The 20,117-nt window shown below is 52.5% G+C and overlaps 1 protein-coding gene across 1 annotated transcript in view; it reads left to right on the top strand.

Moving 5' to 3' along the window:
• The window catches only part of LOC121319161 (SRSF protein kinase 2-like), a 63,314-nt gene that overhangs the window by 31,388 nt on the left and 11,809 nt on the right, over window positions 1–20,117 (top strand). The window contains exons 5-13 of the mRNA XM_041256340.1: window positions 5,925–6,012; window positions 7,206–7,312; window positions 8,692–8,857; window positions 10,135–10,160; window positions 14,246–14,513; window positions 15,229–16,110; window positions 16,587–16,687; window positions 17,283–17,390; window positions 18,180–18,249. Of these exons, the coding sequence (XP_041112274.1) occupies window positions 5,925–6,012; window positions 7,206–7,312; window positions 8,692–8,857; window positions 10,135–10,160; window positions 14,246–14,513; window positions 15,229–16,110; window positions 16,587–16,687; window positions 17,283–17,390; window positions 18,180–18,249 (1,816 nt within the window). The remainder of the gene's footprint in view (window positions 1–5,924; window positions 6,013–7,205; window positions 7,313–8,691; window positions 8,858–10,134; window positions 10,161–14,245; window positions 14,514–15,228; window positions 16,111–16,586; window positions 16,688–17,282; window positions 17,391–18,179; window positions 18,250–20,117) is intronic.

Below are 20,117 nucleotides of genomic sequence, written 5' to 3'. Positions count from 1 at the left end.
ACCATAATGTTTGCTACAGTCCCTCCAGTAGGATATTGTTGGGTGCGGTGGACAGTGCTGTCGTTGCCCTGACCATGATGTTTGCTACAGTCCCTCCTGTAGGATATTGTTGGTTGAGGTGGACAGTGCTGTCGTTGCCCTGACCATGATGTTTGCTACAGTCCCTCCTGTAGGATATTGTTGGTTGAGGTGGACAGTGCTGTCGTTGCCCTGACCATGATGTTTGCTACAGTCCCTCCAGTAGGATATTGTTGGTTGAGGTGGACAGTGCTGTCGTTGCCCTGACCATGATGTTTGCTACAGTCCCTCCTGTAGGATATTGTTGGTTGAGGTGGACAGTGCTGTCGTTGCCCTGACCATGATGTTTGCTACAGTCCCTCCAGTAGGATATTGTTGGTTGAGGTGGACAGTGCTGTCGTTGCCCTGACCATGATGTTTGCTACAGTCCCTCCAGTAGGATATTGTTGGTTGAGGTGGACAGTGCTGCTGTTGCCCTGACCATGATGTTTGCTACAGTCCCTCCAGTAGGATATTGTTGGTTGAGGTGGACAGTGCTGCCGTTGCCCTGACCATGATGTTTGCTACAGTCCCTCCAGTAGGATATTGTTGGTTGAGGTGGACAGTGCTGTCGTTGCCCTGACCATGATGTTTGCTACAGTCCCTCCAGTAGGATGTTGTTGGTTGAGGTGGACAGTGCTGTCGTTGCCCTGACCATGATGTTTGCTACAGTCCCTCCAGTAGGATGTTGTTGGTTGAGGTGGACAGTGCTGTCGTTGCCCTGACCATGATGTTTGCTACAGTCCCTCCAGTAGGATATTGTTGGTTGAGGTGGACAGTGCTGTCGTTGCCCTGACCATGATGTTTGCTACAGTCCCTCCAGTAGGATATTGTTGGTTGAGGTGGACAGTGCTGTCGTTGCCCTGACCATGATGTTTGCTACAGTCCCTCCAGTAGGATATTGTTGGTTGAGGTGGACAGTGCTGTCGTTGACCTGACCATGATGTTTGCTACAGTCCCTCCAGTAGGATATTGTTGGTTGAGGTGGACAGTGCTGTCGTTGCCCTGACCATGATGTTTGCTACAGTCCCTCCAGTAGGATATTGTTGGTTGAGGTGGACAGTGCTGTCGTTGCCCTGACCATGATGTTTGCTACAGTCCCTCCAGTAGGATATTGTTGGTTGAGGTGGACAGTGCTGTCGTTGCCCTGACCATGATGTTTGCTACAGTCCCTCCAGTAGGATATTGTTGGTTGAGGTGGACAGTGCTGTCGTTGCCCTGACCATGATGTTTGCTACAGTCCCTCCAGTAGGATATTGTTGGTTGAGGTGGACAGTGCTGTCGTTGCCCTGACCATGATGTTTGCTACAGTCCCTCCAGTAGGATATTGTTGGTTGAGGTGGACAGTGCTGTCGTTGCCCTGACCATGATGTTTGCTACAGTCCCTCCAGTAGGATATTGTTGGTTGAGGTGGACAGTGCTGTCGTTGCCCTGACCATGATGTTTGCTACAGTCCCTCCAGTAGGATATTGTTGGTTGAGGTGGACAGTGCTGTCGTTGCCCTGACCATGATGTTTGCTACAGTCCCTCCAGTAGGATATTGTTGGTTGAGGTGGACAGTGCTGTCGTTGCCCTGACCATGATGTTTGCTACAGTCCCTCCAGTAGGATATTGTTGGTTGAGGTGGACAGTGCTGTCGTTGCCCTGACCATGATGTTTGCTACAGTCCCTCCAGTAGGATATTGTTGGTTGAGGTGGACAGTGCTGTCGTTGCCCTGACCATGATGTTTGCTACAGTCCCTCCAGTAGGATATTGTTGGTTGAGGTGGACAGTGCTGTCGTTGCCCTGACCATGATGTTTGCTACAGTCCCTCCAGTAGGATATTGTTGGTTGAGGTGGACAGTGCTGTCGTTGCCCTGACCATGATGTTTGCTACAGTCCCTCCAGTAGGATATTGTTGGTTGAGGTGGACAGTGCTGTCGTTGCCCTGACCATGATGTTTGCTACAGTCCCTCCAGTAGGATATTGTTGGTTGAGGTGGACAGTGCTGTCGTTGCCCTGACCATGATGTTTGCTACAGTCCCTCCAGTAGGATATTGTTGGTTGAGGTGGACAGTGCTGTCGTTGCCCTGACCATGATGTTTGCTACAGTCCCTCCAGTAGGATATTGTTGGTTGAGGTGGACAGTGCTGTCGTTGCCCTGACCATGATGTTTGCTACAGTCCCTCCAGTAGGATATTGTTGGTTGAGGTGGACAGTGCTGTCGTTGCCCTGACCATGATGTTTGCTACAGTCCCTCCAGTAGGATATTGTTGGTTGAGGTGGACAGTGCTGTCGTTGCCCTGACCATGATGTTTGCTACAGTCCCTCCAGTAGGATATTGTTGGTTGAGGTGGACAGTGCTGTCGTTGCCCTGACCATGATGTTTGCTACAGTCCCTCCAGTAGGATATTGTTGGTTGAGGTGGACAGTGCTGTCGTTGCCCTGACCATGATGTTTGCTACAGTCCCTCCAGTAGGATATTGTTGGTTGAGGTGGACAGTGCTGTCGTTGCCCTGACCATGATGTTTGCTACAGTCCCTCCAGTAGGATATTGTTGGTTGAGGTGGACAGTGCTGTCGTTGCCCTGACCATGATGTTTGCTACAGTCCCTCCAGTAGGATATTGTTGGTTGAGGTGGACAGTGCTGTCGTTGCCCTGACCATGATGTTTGCTACAGTCCCTCCAGTAGGATATTGTTGGTTGAGGTGGACAGTGCTGTCGTTGCCCTGACCATGATGTTTGCTACAGTCCCTCCAGTAGGATATTGTTGGTTGAGGTGGACAGTGCTGTCGTTGCCCTGACCATGATGTTTGCTACAGTCCCTCCAGTAGGATATTGTTGGTTGAGGTGGACAGTGCTGTCGTTGCCCTGACCATGATGTTTGCTACAGTCCCTCCAGTAGGATATTGTTGGTTGAGGTGGACAGTGCTGTCGTTGCCCTGACCATGATGTTTGCTACAGTCCCTCCAGTAGGATATTGTTGGTTGAGGTGGACAGTGCTGTCGTTGCCCTGACCATGATGTTTGCTACAGTCCCTCCAGTAGGATATTGTTGGTTGAGGTGGACAGTGCTGTCGTTGCCCTGACCATGATGTTTGCTACAGTCCCTCCAGTAGGATATTGTTGGTTGCGGTGGACAGTGCTGTCGTTGCCCTGACCATGATGTTTGCTACAGTCCCTCCAGTAGGATATTGTTGGTTGAGGTGGACAGTGCTGTCGTTGCCCTGACCATGATGTTTGCTACAGTCCCTCCAGTAGGATATTGTTGGTTGAGGTGGACAGTGCTGTCGTTGCCCTGACCATGATGTTTGCTACAGTCCCTCCAGTAGGATATTGTTGGTTGAGGTGGACAGTGCTGTCGTTGCCCTGACCATGATGTTTGCTACAGTCCCTCCAGTAGGATATTGTTGGTTGAGGTGGACAGTGCTGTCGTTGCCCTGACCATGATGTTTGCTACAGTCCCTCCAGTAGGATATTGTTGGTTGAGGTGGACAGTGCTGTCGTTGCCCTGACCATGATGTTTGCTACAGTCCCTCCAGTAGGATATTGTTGGTTGAGGTGGACAGTGCTGTCGTTGCCCTGACCATGATGTTTGCTACAGTCCCTCCAGTAGGATATTGTTGGTTGAGGTGGACAGTGCTGTCGTTGCCCTGACCATGATGTTTGCTACAGTCCCTCCAGTAGGATATTGTTGGTTGAGGTGGACAGTGCTGTCGTTGCCCTGACCATGATGTTTGCTACAGTCCCTCCAGTAGGATATTGTTGGTTGAGGTGGACAGTGCTGTCGTTGCCCTGACCATGATGTTTGCTACAGTCCCTCCAGTAGGATATTGTTGGTTGAGGTGGACAGTGCTGTCGTTGCCCTGACCATGATGTTTGCTACAGTCCCTCCAGTAGGATATTGTTGGTTGAGGTGGACAGTGCTGTCGTTGCCCTGACCATGATGTTTGCTACAGTCCCTCCAGTAGGATATTGTTGGTTGAGGTGGACAGTGCTGTCGTTGCCCTGACCATGATGTTTGCTACAGTCCCTCCAGTAGGATATTGTTGGTTGAGGTGGACAGTGCTGTCGTTGCCCTGACCATGATGTTTGCTACAGTCCCTCCAGTAGGATATTGTTGGTTGAGGTGGACAGTGCTGTCGTTGCCCTGACCATGATGTTTGCTACAGTCCCTCCAGTAGGATATTGTTGGTTGAGGTGGACAGTGCTGTCGTTGCCCTGACCATGATGTTTGCTACAGTCCCTCCAGTAGGATATTGTTGGTTGAGGTGGACAGTGCTGTCGTTGCCCTGACCATGATGTTTGCTACAGTCCCTCCAGTAGGATATTGTTGGTTGAGGTGGACAGTGCTGTCGTTGCCCTGACCATGATGTTTGCTACAGTCCCTCCAGTAGGATATTGTTGGTTGAGGTGGACAGTGCTGTCGTTGCCCTGACCATGATGTTTGCTACAGTCCCTCCAGTAGGATATTGTTGGTTGAGGTGGACAGTGCTGTCGTTGCCCTGACCATGATGTTTGCTACAGTCCCTCCAGTAGGATATTGTTGGTTGAGGTGGACAGTGCTGTCGTTGCCCTGACCATGATGTTTGCTACAGTCCCTCCAGTAGGATATTGTTGGTTGAGGTGGACAGTGCTGTCGTTGCCCTGACCATGATGTTTGCTACAGTCCCTCCAGTAGGATATTGTTGGTTGAGGTGGACAGTGCTGTCTTGCCCTGACCATGATGTTTGCTACAGTCCCTCCAGTAGGATATTGTTGGTTGAGGTGGACAGTGCTGTCGTTGCCCTGACCATGATGTTTGCTACAGTCCCTCCAGTAGGATATTGTTGGTTGAGGTGGACAGTGCTGTCGTTGCCCTGACCATGATGTTTGCTACAGTCCCTCCAGTAGGATATTGTTGGTTGAGGTGGACAGTGCTGTCGTTGCCCTGACCATGATGTTTGCTACAGTCCCTCCAGTAGGATATTGTTGGTTGAGGTGGACAGTGCTGTCGTTGCCCTGACCATGATGTTTGCTACAGTCCCTCCAGTAGGATATTGTTGGTTGAGGTGGACAGTGCTGTCGTTGCCCTGACCATGATGTTTGCTACAGTCCCTCCAGTAGGATATTGTTGGTTGAGGTGGACAGTGCTGTCTTGCCCTGACCATGATGTTTGCTACAGTCCCTCCAGTAGGATATTGTTGGTTGAGGTGGACAGTGCTGTCGTTGACCTGACCATGATGTTTGCTACAGTCCCTCCAGTAGGATATTGTTGGTTGAGGTGGACAGTGCTGTCGTTGCCCTGACCATGATGTTTGCTACAGTCCCTCCAGTAGGATATTGTTGGTTGAGGTGGACAGTGCTGTCTTGCCCTGACCATGATGTTTGCTACAGTCCCTCCAGTAGGATATTGTTGGTTGAGGTGGACAGTGCTGTCGTTGCCCTGACCATAATGTTTGCTACAGTCCCTCCAGTAGGATATTGTTGGTTGAGGTGGACAGTGCTGTCGTTGCCCTGACCATGATGTTTGCTACAGTCCCTCCAGTAGGATATTGTTGGTTGAGGTGGACAGTGCTGTCGTTGCCCTGACCATGATGTTTGCTACAGTCCCTCCAGTAGGATATTGTTGGTTGAGGTGGACAGTGCTGTCTTGCCCTGACCGTGATGTTTGCTACAGTCCCTCCAGTAGGATATTGTTGGTTGAGGTGGACAGTGCTGTCGTTGCCCTGACCATGATGTTTGCTACAGTCCCTCCTGTAGGATATTGTTGGTTGAGGTGGACAGTGCTGTCGTTGCCCTGACCATGATGTTTGCTACAGTCCCTCCAGTAGGATATTGTTATTTCAGGTGGACAGTGCTGTCGTTGCCCTGGGCCTGCTGAAGAGCTCTGTCTTTCTGCTCTGCAGGTTCGAGAGAGTGACCCCAGAGACCCCTACAGGGACATGGCGGTGCAGCTCATCGACGACTTCAAGATTTCAGGAGTCAACGGGATCCGTATTCTTCTCAAGAGAGCGAGTGTGTGAGACTGTCTGAGTGTGTGTGAGTATCTGTGTGAGTGAGTGTCTGAGTCTGAGTGTGTGCAAGTGTCTGTGTGTGTCTGAGAGTGTGCGAGTGTCTGAGTGTATGCCAGTGTCACTGTGTGAGTGTGCAAGTGTCTGAGCGAGTCTGAAAGAGTGTGAGTCTGAGAGATAGAGAACTCAGGACTGTGGATCAGAGAGCCAGCACATTCAATACAGTACAGTACAGAGAACTCAGTACTGTGGATCTGAGAGCCAGATCATTCAATACAGTCTAGTATAGAGAACTCAGTACTGTGGATCTGAGAGCCAGCTCATTCAATACAGTCTAGTATAGAGAACTCAGCACTGTGGATCTGACAGCCAGCACATTCAATACAGTACAGTATAGAGAACTCAGGACTGTGGATCTGAGAGCAGCACATTCAATACAGTACAGTATAGAGAACTCAGCACTGTGGATCTGACAGCCAGCACATTCAATACAGTACAGTATAGAGAACTCAGCACTGTGGATCTGAGAGCCAGCTCATTCAATACAGTACAGTATAGAGAACTCAGCACTGTGGATCTGACAGCCAGCACATTCAATACAGTACAGTATAGAGAACTCAGCACTGTGGATCTGAGAGCCAGCTCATTCAATACAGTACAGTATAGAGAACTCAGCACTGTGGATCTGAGAGCCAGCACATTCAATACAGTACAGTATAGAGAACTCAGCACTGTGGATCTGAGAGCAGCACATTCAATACAGTACAGTATAGAGAACTCAGTACTGTGGATCTGAGAGCCAGATCATTCAATACAGTACAGTATAGAGAACTCAGTACTGTGGATCTGAGAGCCAGCTCATTCAATACAGTACAGTATAGAGAACCCAGTACTGTGGATCTGAGAGCCAGCACATTCAATACAGTACAGTATAGAGAACTCAGTACTGTGGATCTGAGAGCCAGCTCATCCAATACAGTACAGTATAGAGAACTCAGCACTGTGGATCTGAGAGCCAGCTCATTCAATACAGTACAGTATAGAGAACTCAGTACTGTGGATATGAGAGCCAGCACATTCAGCACCGTACAGTGTAGTGAATTCCAGTAGACTCCGTGCAGTGCAGTAAAGAGCAGGTTGCTGTATTGGGACGTTATCCTCCTTAAACGCTGTCAGACGTGTGCATGGTGTTTGAGGTGCTCGGGCATCACCTGCTGAAATGGATCATCAAGTCCAACTACCAGGGCCTTCCCCTCCCGTGTGTCAAAAGCATCATTCGCCAGGTAAGTCAACACTGCCAGCTCGGGACTGGGGCTCTAGTGAATGCATGCAATACCTCGGACTGGGGCTCTAGTGAATGCGTGCAATACCTCGGACTGGGGCTCTAGTGAATGCGTGCAAAACCTCGGACTGGGGCTCTAGTGAATGAGTGCAATACCTAGGACTGGGGCTCTAGTGAATGCATGCAATACTTCGGACTGGGGCTCTAGTGAATGCGTGCAATACCAAGGACTGGGGCTCTAGTGAATGCGTGCAATACCTAGGACTGGGGCTCTAGTGAATGCGTGCAATACCTCGGACTGGGGCTCTAGTGAATGCGTGTAATACCTAGGACTGGGGCTCTAGTGAATGCGTGCAATACCTAGGACTGGGGCTCTAGTGAATGCGTGCAATACCAAGGACTGGGGCTCTAGTGAATGCGTGCAATACCAAGGACTGGGGCTCTAGTGAATGCGTGCAATACCTCGGACTGGGGCTCTAGTGAATGCGTGCAATACCTCGGACTGGGGCTCTAGTGAATGCGTGCAATACCAAGGACTGGGGCTCTAGTGAATGCGTGCAATACCTAGGACTGGGGCTCTAGTGAATGCGTGCAATACCTCGGACTGGGGCTCTAGTGAATGCGTGCAATACCTCGGACTGGGGCTCTAGTGAATGCGTGCAATACCAAGGACTGGGGCTCTAGTGAATGCGTGCAATACCTCGGACTGGGGCTCTAGTGAATGCGTGCAATACCTCGGACTGGGGCTCTAGTGAATGCGTGCAATACCTCGGACTGGGGCTCTAGTGAATGCGTGCAATACCTCGGACTGGGGCTCTAGTGAATGCGTGCAATACCAAGGACTGGGGCTCTAGTGAATGCGTGCAATACCAAGGACTGGGGCTCTAGTGAATGCGTGCAATATCTGTTGCAGGAGTGAGGGTTCATGTATGTTTCAGACAGGTTGCAAGAGCGAGGGTTCATGTGTGTTTCAGACAGGTTGCAGGAGCGAGGGTTCATGTATGTTTCAGACAGGTTGCAGGAGCGAGGGTTCATGTGTGTTTCAGACAGGTTACAGGAGCGAGGGTTCATGTTTGTTTCAGACAGGGATTGATTGCTGGTCTCTACTGGTTCAGTAAAGGGATTGATTGCTGGTCTATGTACTGGTTCAGTAAAGGGATTGATTGCTGGTCTCTCTACTGGTTCAGTAAATGGATTGATTGCTGGTCTCTGTACTGGTTCAATAAAGGGATTGATGGCTGGTCTCTGTACTGGTTCAGTTAAGGGATTGATTGTTGGTCTCTATACTGGTTCAGTAAATGGATTGATGGCTGGTCTCTGTACTGGTTGAGTTAAGGGATTGATTGCTGGTCTCTCTGTGCTTCTCTCTGTGCTGTCCAGGTGCTGCAGGGTCTGGATTACCTACACAGTAAGTGTAAGATCATCCACACGGACATCAAGCCAGAGAACATCCTGATGTGTGTGGACGATGCCTTCGTGAGGAGGATGGCAGCCGAGGCGACAGAGTGGCAGAAAGCAGGGGCGCCCCCTCCTTCTGGCTCTGCAGGTAACCCTCTCCCTGTATCCCCCACCGGCCCCTTACAAAACTAGTTTTGCAGCTTTTACCCTGGTTATACTTTGCATTTCCTACAGCATGCTTTATCATACTTTCACGTTGCTGGAATTCCCATTCACTGTCCTTCATCTCCATGGTGCTGGGTCTCTGCACAGTGCAGTGCAGTCCTGTACAGGAGGGGGCTGTCCGGTTTCATGCTGGGTCTCTGCACAGTGCAGTGCAGTCCTGTACAGGAGGGGGCTGTCCTGTTTGATGCTGGGTCTCTGCACAGTGCAGTGCAGTCCTGTACAGGAGGGGGCTGTCCGGTTTCATGCTGGGTCTCTGCACAGTGCAGTGCAGTCCTGTACAGGAGGGGGCTGTCATGTTTGATGCTGGGTCTCTGCACAGTGCAGTGCAGTCCTGTACAGGAGGGGGCTGTCCGGTTTCATGCTGGGTCTCTGCACAGTGCAGTGCAGTCCTGTACAGGAGGGGGCTGTCATGTTTGATGCTGGGTCTCTGCACAGTGCAGTGCAGTCCTGTACAGGAGGGGGCTGTCCGGTTTCATGCTGGGTCTCTGCACAGTGCAGTGCAGTCCTGTACAGGAGGGGGCTGTCATGTTTGATGCTGGGTCTCTGCACAGTGCAGTGCAGTCCTGTACAGGAGGGGGCTGTCCGGTTTCATGCTGGGTCTCTGCACAGTGCAGTGCAGTCCTGTACAGGAGGGGGCTGTCATGTTTGATGCTGGGTCTCTGCACAGTGCAGTGCAGTCCTGTACAGGAGGGGGCTGTCTGGTTTCATGCTGGGTCTCTGCACAGTGCAGTGCAGTCCTGTACAGGAGGGGGCTGTCATGTTTGATGCTGGGTCTCTGCACAGTGCAGTGCAGTCCTGTACAGGAGGGGGCTGTCCGGTTTCATGCTGGGTCTCTGCACAGTGCAGTGCAGTCCTGTACAGGAGGGGGCTGTCCGGTTTGATCCAGGTCCTCTTAAGGCAGAGGGTGTAAAGCAGAACTATCAGTAAGTGACCTGAAATTGGAGCACAGGCAGAGGAGAACAGCTTCACCCTCTGTGTGTTTCTGTGACAAAGATCGAATGATTCTCGGTGTTAGACCACTGGATTATAACAATAAAACAATCCATGTCACTTGTACTTTGTTGCCTGTTTGTTCTTTGCACCTGCTATACACCCGCTATACACCTGCTGTACATCTGCTTTACACCTGCTGTAGACCTGCTCCACTAATGACCACTTTGCCGGTTTCTAAGTCGTGTTTTTCTTCTTCTTTTCTTTCAGTGAGCACAGCACCTCAGCTAAAGCCAGTAAGTATTGCCTGCTCCTTCGTTCCCGTCTATGCAGACAGGACGCTGTGTGTGTGGTATTGCCTGCCCTCTCGTTCCTGTGTATACAGACAGGACGCTGTGTGTGTGGTATTGCCTGCCCTCTCGTTCCTGTGTATGCAGACAGGACGCTGTGTGTGACATATTGCCTGCCCTCTCGTTCCCATGTATGCAGACAGGACGCTGTGTGTGTGGTATTGCCTGCCCTCTCGTTCCCGTCTGTGCAGACAGGACGCCGTGTGTGTGGTATTGCCTGCTCCCTCGTTCTCGTCTATGCAGACAGGACGCTGCGTGTGTGGTATTGCCTGTCCTCTCGTTCCTGTGTATGCAGACAGGACGCTGTGTGTGTGGTATTGCCTGCTCCCTCGTTCCCGTGTATGCAGACAGGACGCTGTGTGTGTGGTATTGCCTGCTCCCTCGTTCCCGTGTATGCAGACAGGACGCTGTGTGTGTGGTATTGCCTGCCCTCTCGTTCCCGTGTATGCAGACAGGACGCTGTGTGTGTGGTATTGCCTGCCCTCTCGTTCCCGTGTGTGCAGACAGGACGCTGTGTGTGTGGTATTGCCTGCCCTCTCGTTCCCGTGTATGCAGACAGGACGCTGTGTGTGTGGTATTGCCTGCCCCCTCGTTCCCGTGTATGCAGACAGGACGCTGTGTGTGTGGTATTGCCTGCCCTCTCGTTCCCGTGTGTGCAGACAGGACGCTGTGTGTGTGGTATTGCCTGCCCTCTCGTTCCTGTGTATGCAGACAGGACGCTGTGTGTGACATATTGCCTGCCCTCTCGTTCCCATGTATGCAGACAGGACGCTGTGTGTGTGGTATTGCCTGCCCTCTCGTTCCCGTCTGTGCAGACAGGACGCCGTGTGTGTGGTATTGCCTGCTCCCTCGTTATCGTCTATGCAGACAGGACGCTGCGTGTGTGGTATTGCCTGTCCTCTCGTTCCTGTGTATGCAGACAGGACGCTGTGTGTGTGGTATTGCCTGCTCCCTTGTTCCCGTGTGTGCAGACAGGACGCTGTGTGTGTGGTATTGCCTGCTCCCTCGTTCCCGTGTATGCAGACAGGACGCTGTGTGTGTGGTATTGCCTGCCCTCTCGTTCCCGTGTATGCAGACAGGACGCTGTGTGTGTGGTATTGCCTGCCCTCTCGTTCCCGTGTGTGCAGACAGGACGCTGTGTGTGTGGTATTGCCTGCCCTCTCGTTCCCGTGTATGCAGACAGGACGCTGTGTGTGTGGTATTGCCTGCTCCCTCGTTCCCGTGTATGCAGACAGGACGCTGTGTGTGTGGTATTGCCTGCCCTCTCGTTCCCGTGTGTGCAGACAGGACGCTGTGTGTGTGGTATTGCCTGCCCTCTCGTTCCCGTGTGTGCAGACAGGACGCTGTGTGTGTGGTATTGCCTGCTCCCTCGTTCCCGTGTGTGCAGACAGGACGCTGTGTGTGTGGTATTGCCTGCTCCCTCGTTCCCGTCTGTGCAGACAGGACGCTGTGTGTGTGGTACTGCCTGCTCCCTCGTTCCCGTGTATGCAGACAGGACGCTGTGTGTGTGGTATTGCCTGCCCTCTCGTTCCCGTCTGTGCAGACAGGACGCTGTGTGTGTGGTATTGCCTGCCCTCTCGTTCCCGTGTGTGCAGACAGGACGCTGTGTGTGTGGTATTGCCTGCCCTCTCGTTCCCGTGTGTGCAGACAGGACGCTGTGTGTGTGGTATTGCCTGCCCTCTCGTTCCCGTGTGTGCAGACAGGACGCTGTGTGTGTGGTATTGCCTGCCCTCTCGTTCCCGTGTATGCAGACAGGACGCTGTGTGTGTGGTATTGCCTGCCCCCTCGTTCCCGTGTATGCAGACAGGACGCTGTGTGTGTGGTATTGCCTGCCCTCTCGTTCCCGTGTGTGCAGACAGGACGCTGTGTGTGTGGTATTGCCTGCCCTCTCGTTCCCGTGTGTGCAGACAGGACGCTGTGTGTGTGGTATTGCCTGCCCTCTCGTTCCCGTGTATGCAGACAGGACGCTGTGTGTGTGGTATTGCCTGCCCTCTCGTTCCCGTGTGTGCAGACAGGACGCTGTGTGTGTGGTATTGCCTGCTCCCTCGTTATCGTCTATGCAGACAGGACGCTGTGTGTGTGGTATTGCCTGTCCTCTCGTTCCCGTGTGTGCAGACAGGACGCTGTGTGTGTGGTATTGCCTGCTCCCTTGTGTTGTGTGAGTCGGTGTCTGTGTCTGTGTCTGTGAATGTGTGTGTGTGAGTGTGAGTCTGTATCTGTGTGTGTGTCTGTGAGTGTGTGTGTGTGAGTCTGTGTCTGTGTGTGTTTGTGTGTGTGTCTGTGAGTGTGTCTGTGAGTCTGTATCTATGTGTGTTTGTGTGTGTGTCTGTGAATGCGTGTATGTGAGTGTGAGTCTGTATCTGTGTGAGTGTGTGAGTGTGTGAGTGTCTGTGTGTGTGTGTGTGTGAGTGTGTGTGTGTGAGTGTGTGTGTGTGTGTGTGTGTGTCTGTATCTGTGTGTGTGAGTGCATGTGTGTGAGTGTGAGTGTGTGTCTGTGTGAGTGTGTGAGTGTGTGTCTGAGTGTGTGTGAGTCTGAGAGTGTGTGTGAGAGTGTGAGTGTGTGAGAGTGTGTGAGTGTGAGTGTGTGAGTGTGTGTGTGTGTGAGTGTGAGTGTGTGTGTGTGTGTGTGTGTGTGTGTGTGTGAGTGTGTGTGTGTGTGAGTGTGTGAGTGTGTGTCTGTGAGTGCGTGTATGTGAGTGTGTGAGTGTGAGTCTGTGAGTGTGTGAGTGTGTGTGAGTGTGTGTGTGTGAGTGTGTGTGTGAGTGTGTGAGTGTGTGTCTGTGAGTGCGTGTATGTGTGAGTGTGTGAGTGTGAGTCTGTATCTGTGTGAGTGTGTGAGTGTGTGTGAGTGCGTGTGTGAGTGTGTCTGAGTGCGTGTGTGTGTGAGTGTGTGTGTGTGAGTGCGTGTATGTGAGAGTGTGTGAGTGTATCTGTGTGAGAGTGTGAGTGTATGTGAGAGTGTGTGAGTCTGTATCTGTGTGAGTGAGTTTGTGTGTGTGTCTGTGAGTGCGTGTATGTAAGAGTGTGTGTGTGAGTCTGTATCTGTGAGTGAGTGTGTGTGTGTGTGTGAGTGTGTGTGTGTGAGTGTGTGAGTGTGAGTCTGTATCTGTGTGTCTGTGAGTGCGTGTATGTGTGTGAGTGTGAGTCTGTATGTGAGAGTGTGTGAGTGTATCTGTGTGAGAGTGTGAGTGTATGTGAGTGAGTGTGAGTGTGTATCTGTGTGAGTGTGTGTGTGTGTGTCTGTGAGTGCGTGTATGTGAGAGTGTGTGTGTGAGTCTGTATCTGTGTGAGTGAGTGCGTGTGTGTGTCTGAGTGCGCGTATGTGAGTGTGTGTGTGAGTCTGTATCTGTGAGTGAGTGTGTGTGTGTCTGAGTGTGTGAGTGTGTGTGTGTGAGTGCAGTGTGTGTGAGTGTGTGTGTGTGTGTGTGTGTGTGAGTGTATCTGTGTGAGAGTGTGTGTGAGTGTGAGTCTGTATCTGTGTGAGAGTGTGAGTGTGTGTGTGAGTGTGTGAGTGGTAACACACAGTGTGTGAGTGTGACTCTCACACTCGAGTGGACATGACACAGTGTGTGTGTCACACATGTGTGTGACACATCAGTGTGTGTATCCACACAGAGGTGTAGTGAGACTCTGTACACACCTGTGAGAGAACATGAGTGTACTGTACATGTGTGACCCACACAGTGTGTCTGTGTGTGTGTGGGTGTGTAGTGTGTGTGTGTGTGTCTGTGTGTGTGTGAGTGTGTGAGTGTATCTGTGTGTGTGTGTGAGTGCGTGTATGTGAGAGTGTGTGAGTGTGAGTCTGTATCTGTGTGAGTATGAGTGTGTGTGAGTGTATCTGTGTGAGAGTGTGAGTGTGTGTGAGTGCGTGTATGTGAGAGTGTGTGTGTCTGTATCTGTGTGAGAGTGTGAGTGTGTGTGAGTGCGTGTGTGTGTCTGTGAGTGCGTGTATGTGAGAGTGTGTGAGTGTGAGTCTGTATCTGTGTGTGTGTGTGTGTGTGTGTGTGTGACTGTGTGTTTCTCTGCTGCAGGTTGGAAAGATCTCCAAGAACAAGAAGAAGAAGCTGAAGAAGAAGCAGAAGCGTCAGGCGGCGCTGCTGGAGAGGAGGATGCAGGAGATCGAGGAGCTGGAGCGGCAGGCGGAGCTCACCAGAGCCCAGGAGCTGCTGCTGCAGAGCGGGAGCCCCACCCACACAGAGCAGGGGGAGGGCAGCCCTGCCACACAGCACCCCCGCCAGGGCACTGCACTCCACCCAGAGAGAGGAGGAGGAGGAGGAGGAGGGAGCATCTCCTCATACGGTCACTAGCACTCGAGTCACCACAGTACGGCATAGAAGTGCAAGCACGGGTCCTCGATGACGAACGTGTCCGACCTCGTGTGGTTAAAGAAACAGGCTTATAACCAGGAGGTCCCGGGTTCAAATCCCAGCTCAGCCACTGACTCACTGTGTGACCCTGAGCAAGTCACTGAACCTCCTTATGCTGCGTCTTTGGGGTGAGACGTTGTTGTAAGTGACTCTGCAGCTGAATGCATAGTTCACACACCCTAGTCTCGTATCTTGTAAAGCGCTTTGGATCCCAGTTCAAACCCAGCTCAGCCACTGACTCACGGTGTGTGACCCTGAGCAAGTCACTTAAACACCTTGTGCTCAGTCTTTCAGGTGAGACATTGTTTTAAGTGACTCTGCAGCTGATACATAGCTCACACACCCTAGTCTGAAATATATTATGATGTGATAACACCACCACTATTTTTCTTATTATTATTATTATTATTATTATTATTATTATTATTATGATGTACAGAACCTGCAGGGGTTGACAGCACCTTTTATGTATTTAACCTGGACTCCCAAAACATACAATGTTACGTTGAGAATGCTGTGCAGGCTATTCACAATGCTTTTTGGTATTGATGTGACCCTGTCTTGCTCTGTCTTTACACCTGCTCACTTTTAAGGGTTGCTCAGCTCTGGAGATGCTGCTACAGAAATTGAGATGGTATGGTCTTGTTAATCAGGTCATCATTCCCTGAGCTGTTGTTTTGTGTCTCTGTGTATGTTAGACAAAGCAGAGGAGTGGTGTGGGGAGAAGCAGGACCAGGAGAAGGAGGAGGAGGAGGAGGAGGTGGAGGTGGTTTGGGAAGGAGAGGTGGTGGGAGGAGGAGATGCCTCCTCAGCATGGGAGAGGGAACAGCAAAAAGAGGCCTTCTCCGAGCAAACTACAGCCTGGATTAACAGCCCTGCTGCCCTCATTCTTGCCTCTACCCCTACCCTTACCCCTACCCATATCCTCGCACCCACCCTCACCCCTACCCCTACTCTCACCCCCACCCTCACCCCAATCCTCACCCCTACCCCTACTCTCACCCCCACTCTCACCCCAACCTCCACCCCAACGCTCACCCCTACCACTACTCTCACCCCTACCCATATCCTTCCACCCACCCTCACCCCTACTCTCACACCAACCCTGCTCCCTTGCACTGCCATCGACACCCCCAAGACTAACGGGCACGTGGTTCTGGGGAACGGGCCCTTCTCCCTGGCAGGAGAGCAGGAGGAGGAGGATGAGGATGAGGAAGATGAGGAGGAGGAGGAGGAGGAGGAGGAGGAGGAGACAGAGCAGGAGAGGGGGGGCTGCCCCAGTGCCGAAGCAGAGCATAGCAGCTTGGACGGCCGCTGCTCTTACAGCAGCTCTTACGAACACTTCAATGGAGAGGCACTCCGGCCACCCAATGGCCGACACCGCGGCTCCTCCCCACGCTTCCAAGACTTCGAGACACCGCCGCCTTGCGGAGCAGACTCCTCCAATGGCACCGAGCGCGAGGGCAGCAGCCTGTCCTGGGACCGCAGCAGAACTGTGTCAGCTTCTAGCACCGGGGAACAGCCCAAGAGTGAGTGCCAGGGCGTGGGGTTCCTGCCTACTTCAGATCTGTGCAGGGAGGGGGTCTCAGGGTCCCAGCCTTCTGCAGATCTGTGCAGCGAGGGTGTCTCAGGGTCCCAGACTCCTTCAGATCTGTGGTCCCGACCCCCCCCACCCCAAGGCAGAGTCCAGGGGTCGGAGGACGTCTAGGGTTGAGGAAGTCTAGGACACGTCCCTCCCCCAGAGTCCCAGGGTCACAGGGAAGTCAGGAGGAAAGTCTAGAGGGGGGGGGTGGTGTCTCAGGGTCCCATCCTCCTTCAGATCTGTGCAGGGATGGGGGGGGGTGTCTCAGGGTCCCAGCCTTCTTCAGATGTGTGCAGGGGGGAGGGGGTGCTCAGTTATGTTATGGGTTAATCATGTTCAGTACAGTTCATATGTATTAGGAAATCAAATGGAAACACACAGCCTCCCTTCTCTCATCTCTCTCTGTCTCTCCGGTCCCCACAGACAAGACCCGCGCTGCCGACCTGCTGGTGAACCCCCTGGACCCTCGCAACGCAGACACCATCCGCGTGAAGATCGCCGACCTCGGCAATGCCTGCTGGGTGGTGAGTGGAGAGACTGGGGGGAATGGCAGAGGGGGGGAGCTGGCTGTTTCAGTCTCTGCAGGGGGAGAGGACTGGTTATCCTGTGGAGGGGCTGTGCAGGGGGTACAGGCAGCTCTGTGTGATGCTGATCGTGTGCACTGTGGTTGAGGGGCTGTGCGAGGGGGTACAGGCAGCTCTGTGTGATGCTGATCGTGTGCACTGTGGTTGAGGGGCTGTGCGGGGGGTACAGGCAGCTCTGTGTGATGCTGATCGTGTGCACTGTGGTTGAGGGGCTGTGCGGGGGGTACAGGCAGCTCTGTGTGATGCTGATCGTGTGCACTGTGGTTGAGGGGCTGTGCGGGGGGTACAGGCAGCTCTGTGTGATGCTGATCGTGTGCACTGTGGTTGAGGGGCTGTGCGGGGGGTACAGGCAGCTCTGTGTGATGCTGATCGTGTGCACTGTGGTTGAGGGGCTGTGCGGGTGGTACAGGCAGCTCTGTGTGATGCTGATCGTGTACACTGTGGTTGAGGGGCTGTGTGGGGGTACAGGCAGCTCTGTGTGATGCTGATCGTGTGCACTGTGGTTGAGGGGCTGTGCTTGTCACTCCTGTTCCAGCACAAGCACTTCACTGAGGACATCCAGACCCGGCAGTACCGCTCTATCGAGGTTCTGATCGGAGCCGGCTACAGCACACCCGCAGACATCTGGAGCACCGCCTGCATGGTGAGCCTGAGGAGCCGGGCGCAGAGAGTCGGGGGAGCCGGGCGCAGAGAGTCAGGGGAGCCGGGCGCAGAGAGTCGGGGGAGCCGGGCGCAGAGAGTCAGGGGAGCCGGGCGCAGAGAGTCGGGGGAGCCGGGCGCAGAGAGTCGGGGGAGCCGGGCGCAGAGAGTCGGGGGAGCCGGGCGCAGAGAGTCAGGGGAGCCGGGCGCAGAGAGTCGGGGGAGCCGGGCGCAGAGAGTCGGGGGAGCCGGGCGCAGAGAGTCGGGGGAGCCGGGCGCAGAGAGTCAGGGGAGCCGGGCGCAGAGAGTCAGGGGTACACTGATGTATACGAATTACTTATGAGGCACTTGCTAAACGTTTGTTTTTTTGCCTCTGAATAGTTTGCTGCATGCATGCACAATCGTTCACAGTTGGGCAGCACACAGATGCAGTTAACTATAAGACACTGTCTATTTCAGTAGAAATCATGAGGCAATAGGAAGTGTGTGTGGTGAGGAGCCCCAGTTTGAGAGGGGGTTAGAGTGGCGTTCAGGAATTTGACTCATCTCAGTTACTGCAGTGAGCACTTTTGTAGCTTCTGGCTTTAATTATCTTCTTTCTTTCTTTCTTTCTTTCTTTCTTTGCATTTGAGCTGGCGGAAGGAGATTACTGTTTTGAGCTCACTCTGGAGAAGATTACTCCAGTGACCGAAGGTCGATTGTGACTCAGCTATCTCCATTTCGGATTGCTGATACAGATTCTCATGCTAACACCTAAGGGGGGGCTTTCTTTCTTTATCTCTCTCTCTGTCAGGCATTTGAGCTGGCGACAGGAGATTACCTGTTTGAGCCTCACTCTGGAGAAGATTACTCCAGGGACGAAGGTGAGTGTGCAGCTATCTTCCATTTCTGAATTGATGTACAGTTCTCTGCTACACAAACACACCCATCATACTGACATACACACTCGTTGCTATTAAGTACCTGCTACAGAATCTTATGTTCTAATGACATTTACTTCATGCTGTTGTTTTACCCAATACTGACCCTTGCTCCTGATTGTAATAGCACAATTGAATTGCTCTCATTGTAATGAATAGTCCTCAAAGCGGTCTTTACACACTACACAATGTTAGTGTTACGTGAGAACTCTAAAGGTACAGAATCAGACTTTCACTCTCTCTCATCAGTTGTGCTTAAAAATGTGTTATATGGCATAAAAAACTTTAACCGCATAGCCAGAGTTCTGTAGATCATCCCTTCTTCTCCTCCATCACTCCCTCCCTCCTTCTCTCCTCCCCTTTTCTCCCTCTCTGGGCTGGCTGATAGCACCTGACCTCCTGCAGTCAGTTCACTCAATCACCTTCCTGAGCTTCATCTGTGCATGACTCAAAATCTGAAATCTTCAACCCTTCTTGCCGAGGATTTCAAAGCACTTCTCTGCCTGTGTTTGGCGTTCCAGCTGACTGTGAGTGATTGCTCCCTCGCTCCCACGGTCCCACACAAGCAGTGCAAGCCACTCAGGAGCTGGACACTGAGCACTTTCAATGCTGAGTCTGAGTGCCTGGACACCTTTATAGAAATTCACATGCACCAATTCCTAAAGCTTTTCCTGCTCCTGTTTTCTGCTGTTGAAACCAGCAGTAATCTCGAACAGCCTTCTGCTCGTCTACTCAACACCAGCCCTGTGTTGCATCCAGCCAGCTCCTTCGTGTTTCTGAATCTGTACAGCTTTCCAGACCCTGAGGCACTCTGTAGTGCACACTCGCAGCCTCAGAGACTTTAGGTAGCTCAGGGTACAGTGCAGGTTATTTGGAGGGGGGCAGTGTGTTTGCAGGTGCAGGTTATTTGGAGGGGGGCAGTGTGTTTTATGCAGGTTATTTGGAGGGGGGCAGTGTGTTTGCAGGTGCAGGTTATTTGGAGGGGGGCAGTGTGTTTGCAGGGTGCAGGTTATTTGGAGGGGGGCAGTGTGTTTGCAGGGTGCAGGTTATTTGGAGGGGGGCAGTGTGTTTGCAGGGTGCAGGTTATTTGGAGGGGGGCAGTGTGTTTGCAGGGTGCAGGTTATTTGGAGGGGGGCAGTGTGTTTTCAGGGTGCAGGTTATTTGGAGGGGGGCAGTGTGTTTGCAGGGTGCAGGTTATTTGGAGGGGGGCAGTGTGTTTGCAGGTGCAGGTTATTTGGAGGGGGGCAGTGTGTTTGCAGGGTGCAGGTTATTTGGAGGGGGGCAGTGTGTTTGCAGGGTGCAGGTTATTTGGAGGGGGGCAGTGTGTTTGCAGGGTGCAGGTTATTTGGAGGGGGGCAGTGTGTTTGCAGGGTGCAGGTTATTTGGAGGGGGGCAGTGTGTTTTCAGGGTGCAGGTTATTTGGAGGGGGGCAGTGTGTTTTCAGGGTGCAGGTTATTTGGAGGGGGGCAGTGTGTTTGCAGGGTGCAGGTTATTTGGAGGGGGGCAGTGTGTTTGCAGGGTGCAGGTTATTTGGAGGGGGGCAGTGTGTTTTCAGGGTGCAGGTTATTTGGAGGGGGGCAGTGTGTTTGCAGGGTGCAGGTTATTTGGAGGGGGGCAGTGTGTTTTCAGGGTGCAGGTTATTTGGAGGGGGGCAGTGTGTTTGCAGGGTGCAGGTTATTTGGAGGGGGGCAGTGTGTTTGCAGGGTGCAGGTTATTTGGAGGGGGGCAGTGTGTTTTCAGGGTGCAGGTTATTTGGAGGGGGGCAGTGTGTTTGCAGGGTGCAGGTTATTTGGTGGGGGGCAGTGTGTTTG

This window comes from Polyodon spathula, chromosome 8, assembly GCF_017654505.1.
Source record: "Polyodon spathula isolate WHYD16114869_AA chromosome 8, ASM1765450v1, whole genome shotgun sequence".
Taxonomy (NCBI): Eukaryota; Metazoa; Chordata; class Actinopteri; order Acipenseriformes; family Polyodontidae; genus Polyodon; species Polyodon spathula.
This window is presented reverse-complemented; position numbering and strand designations above follow the sequence as displayed.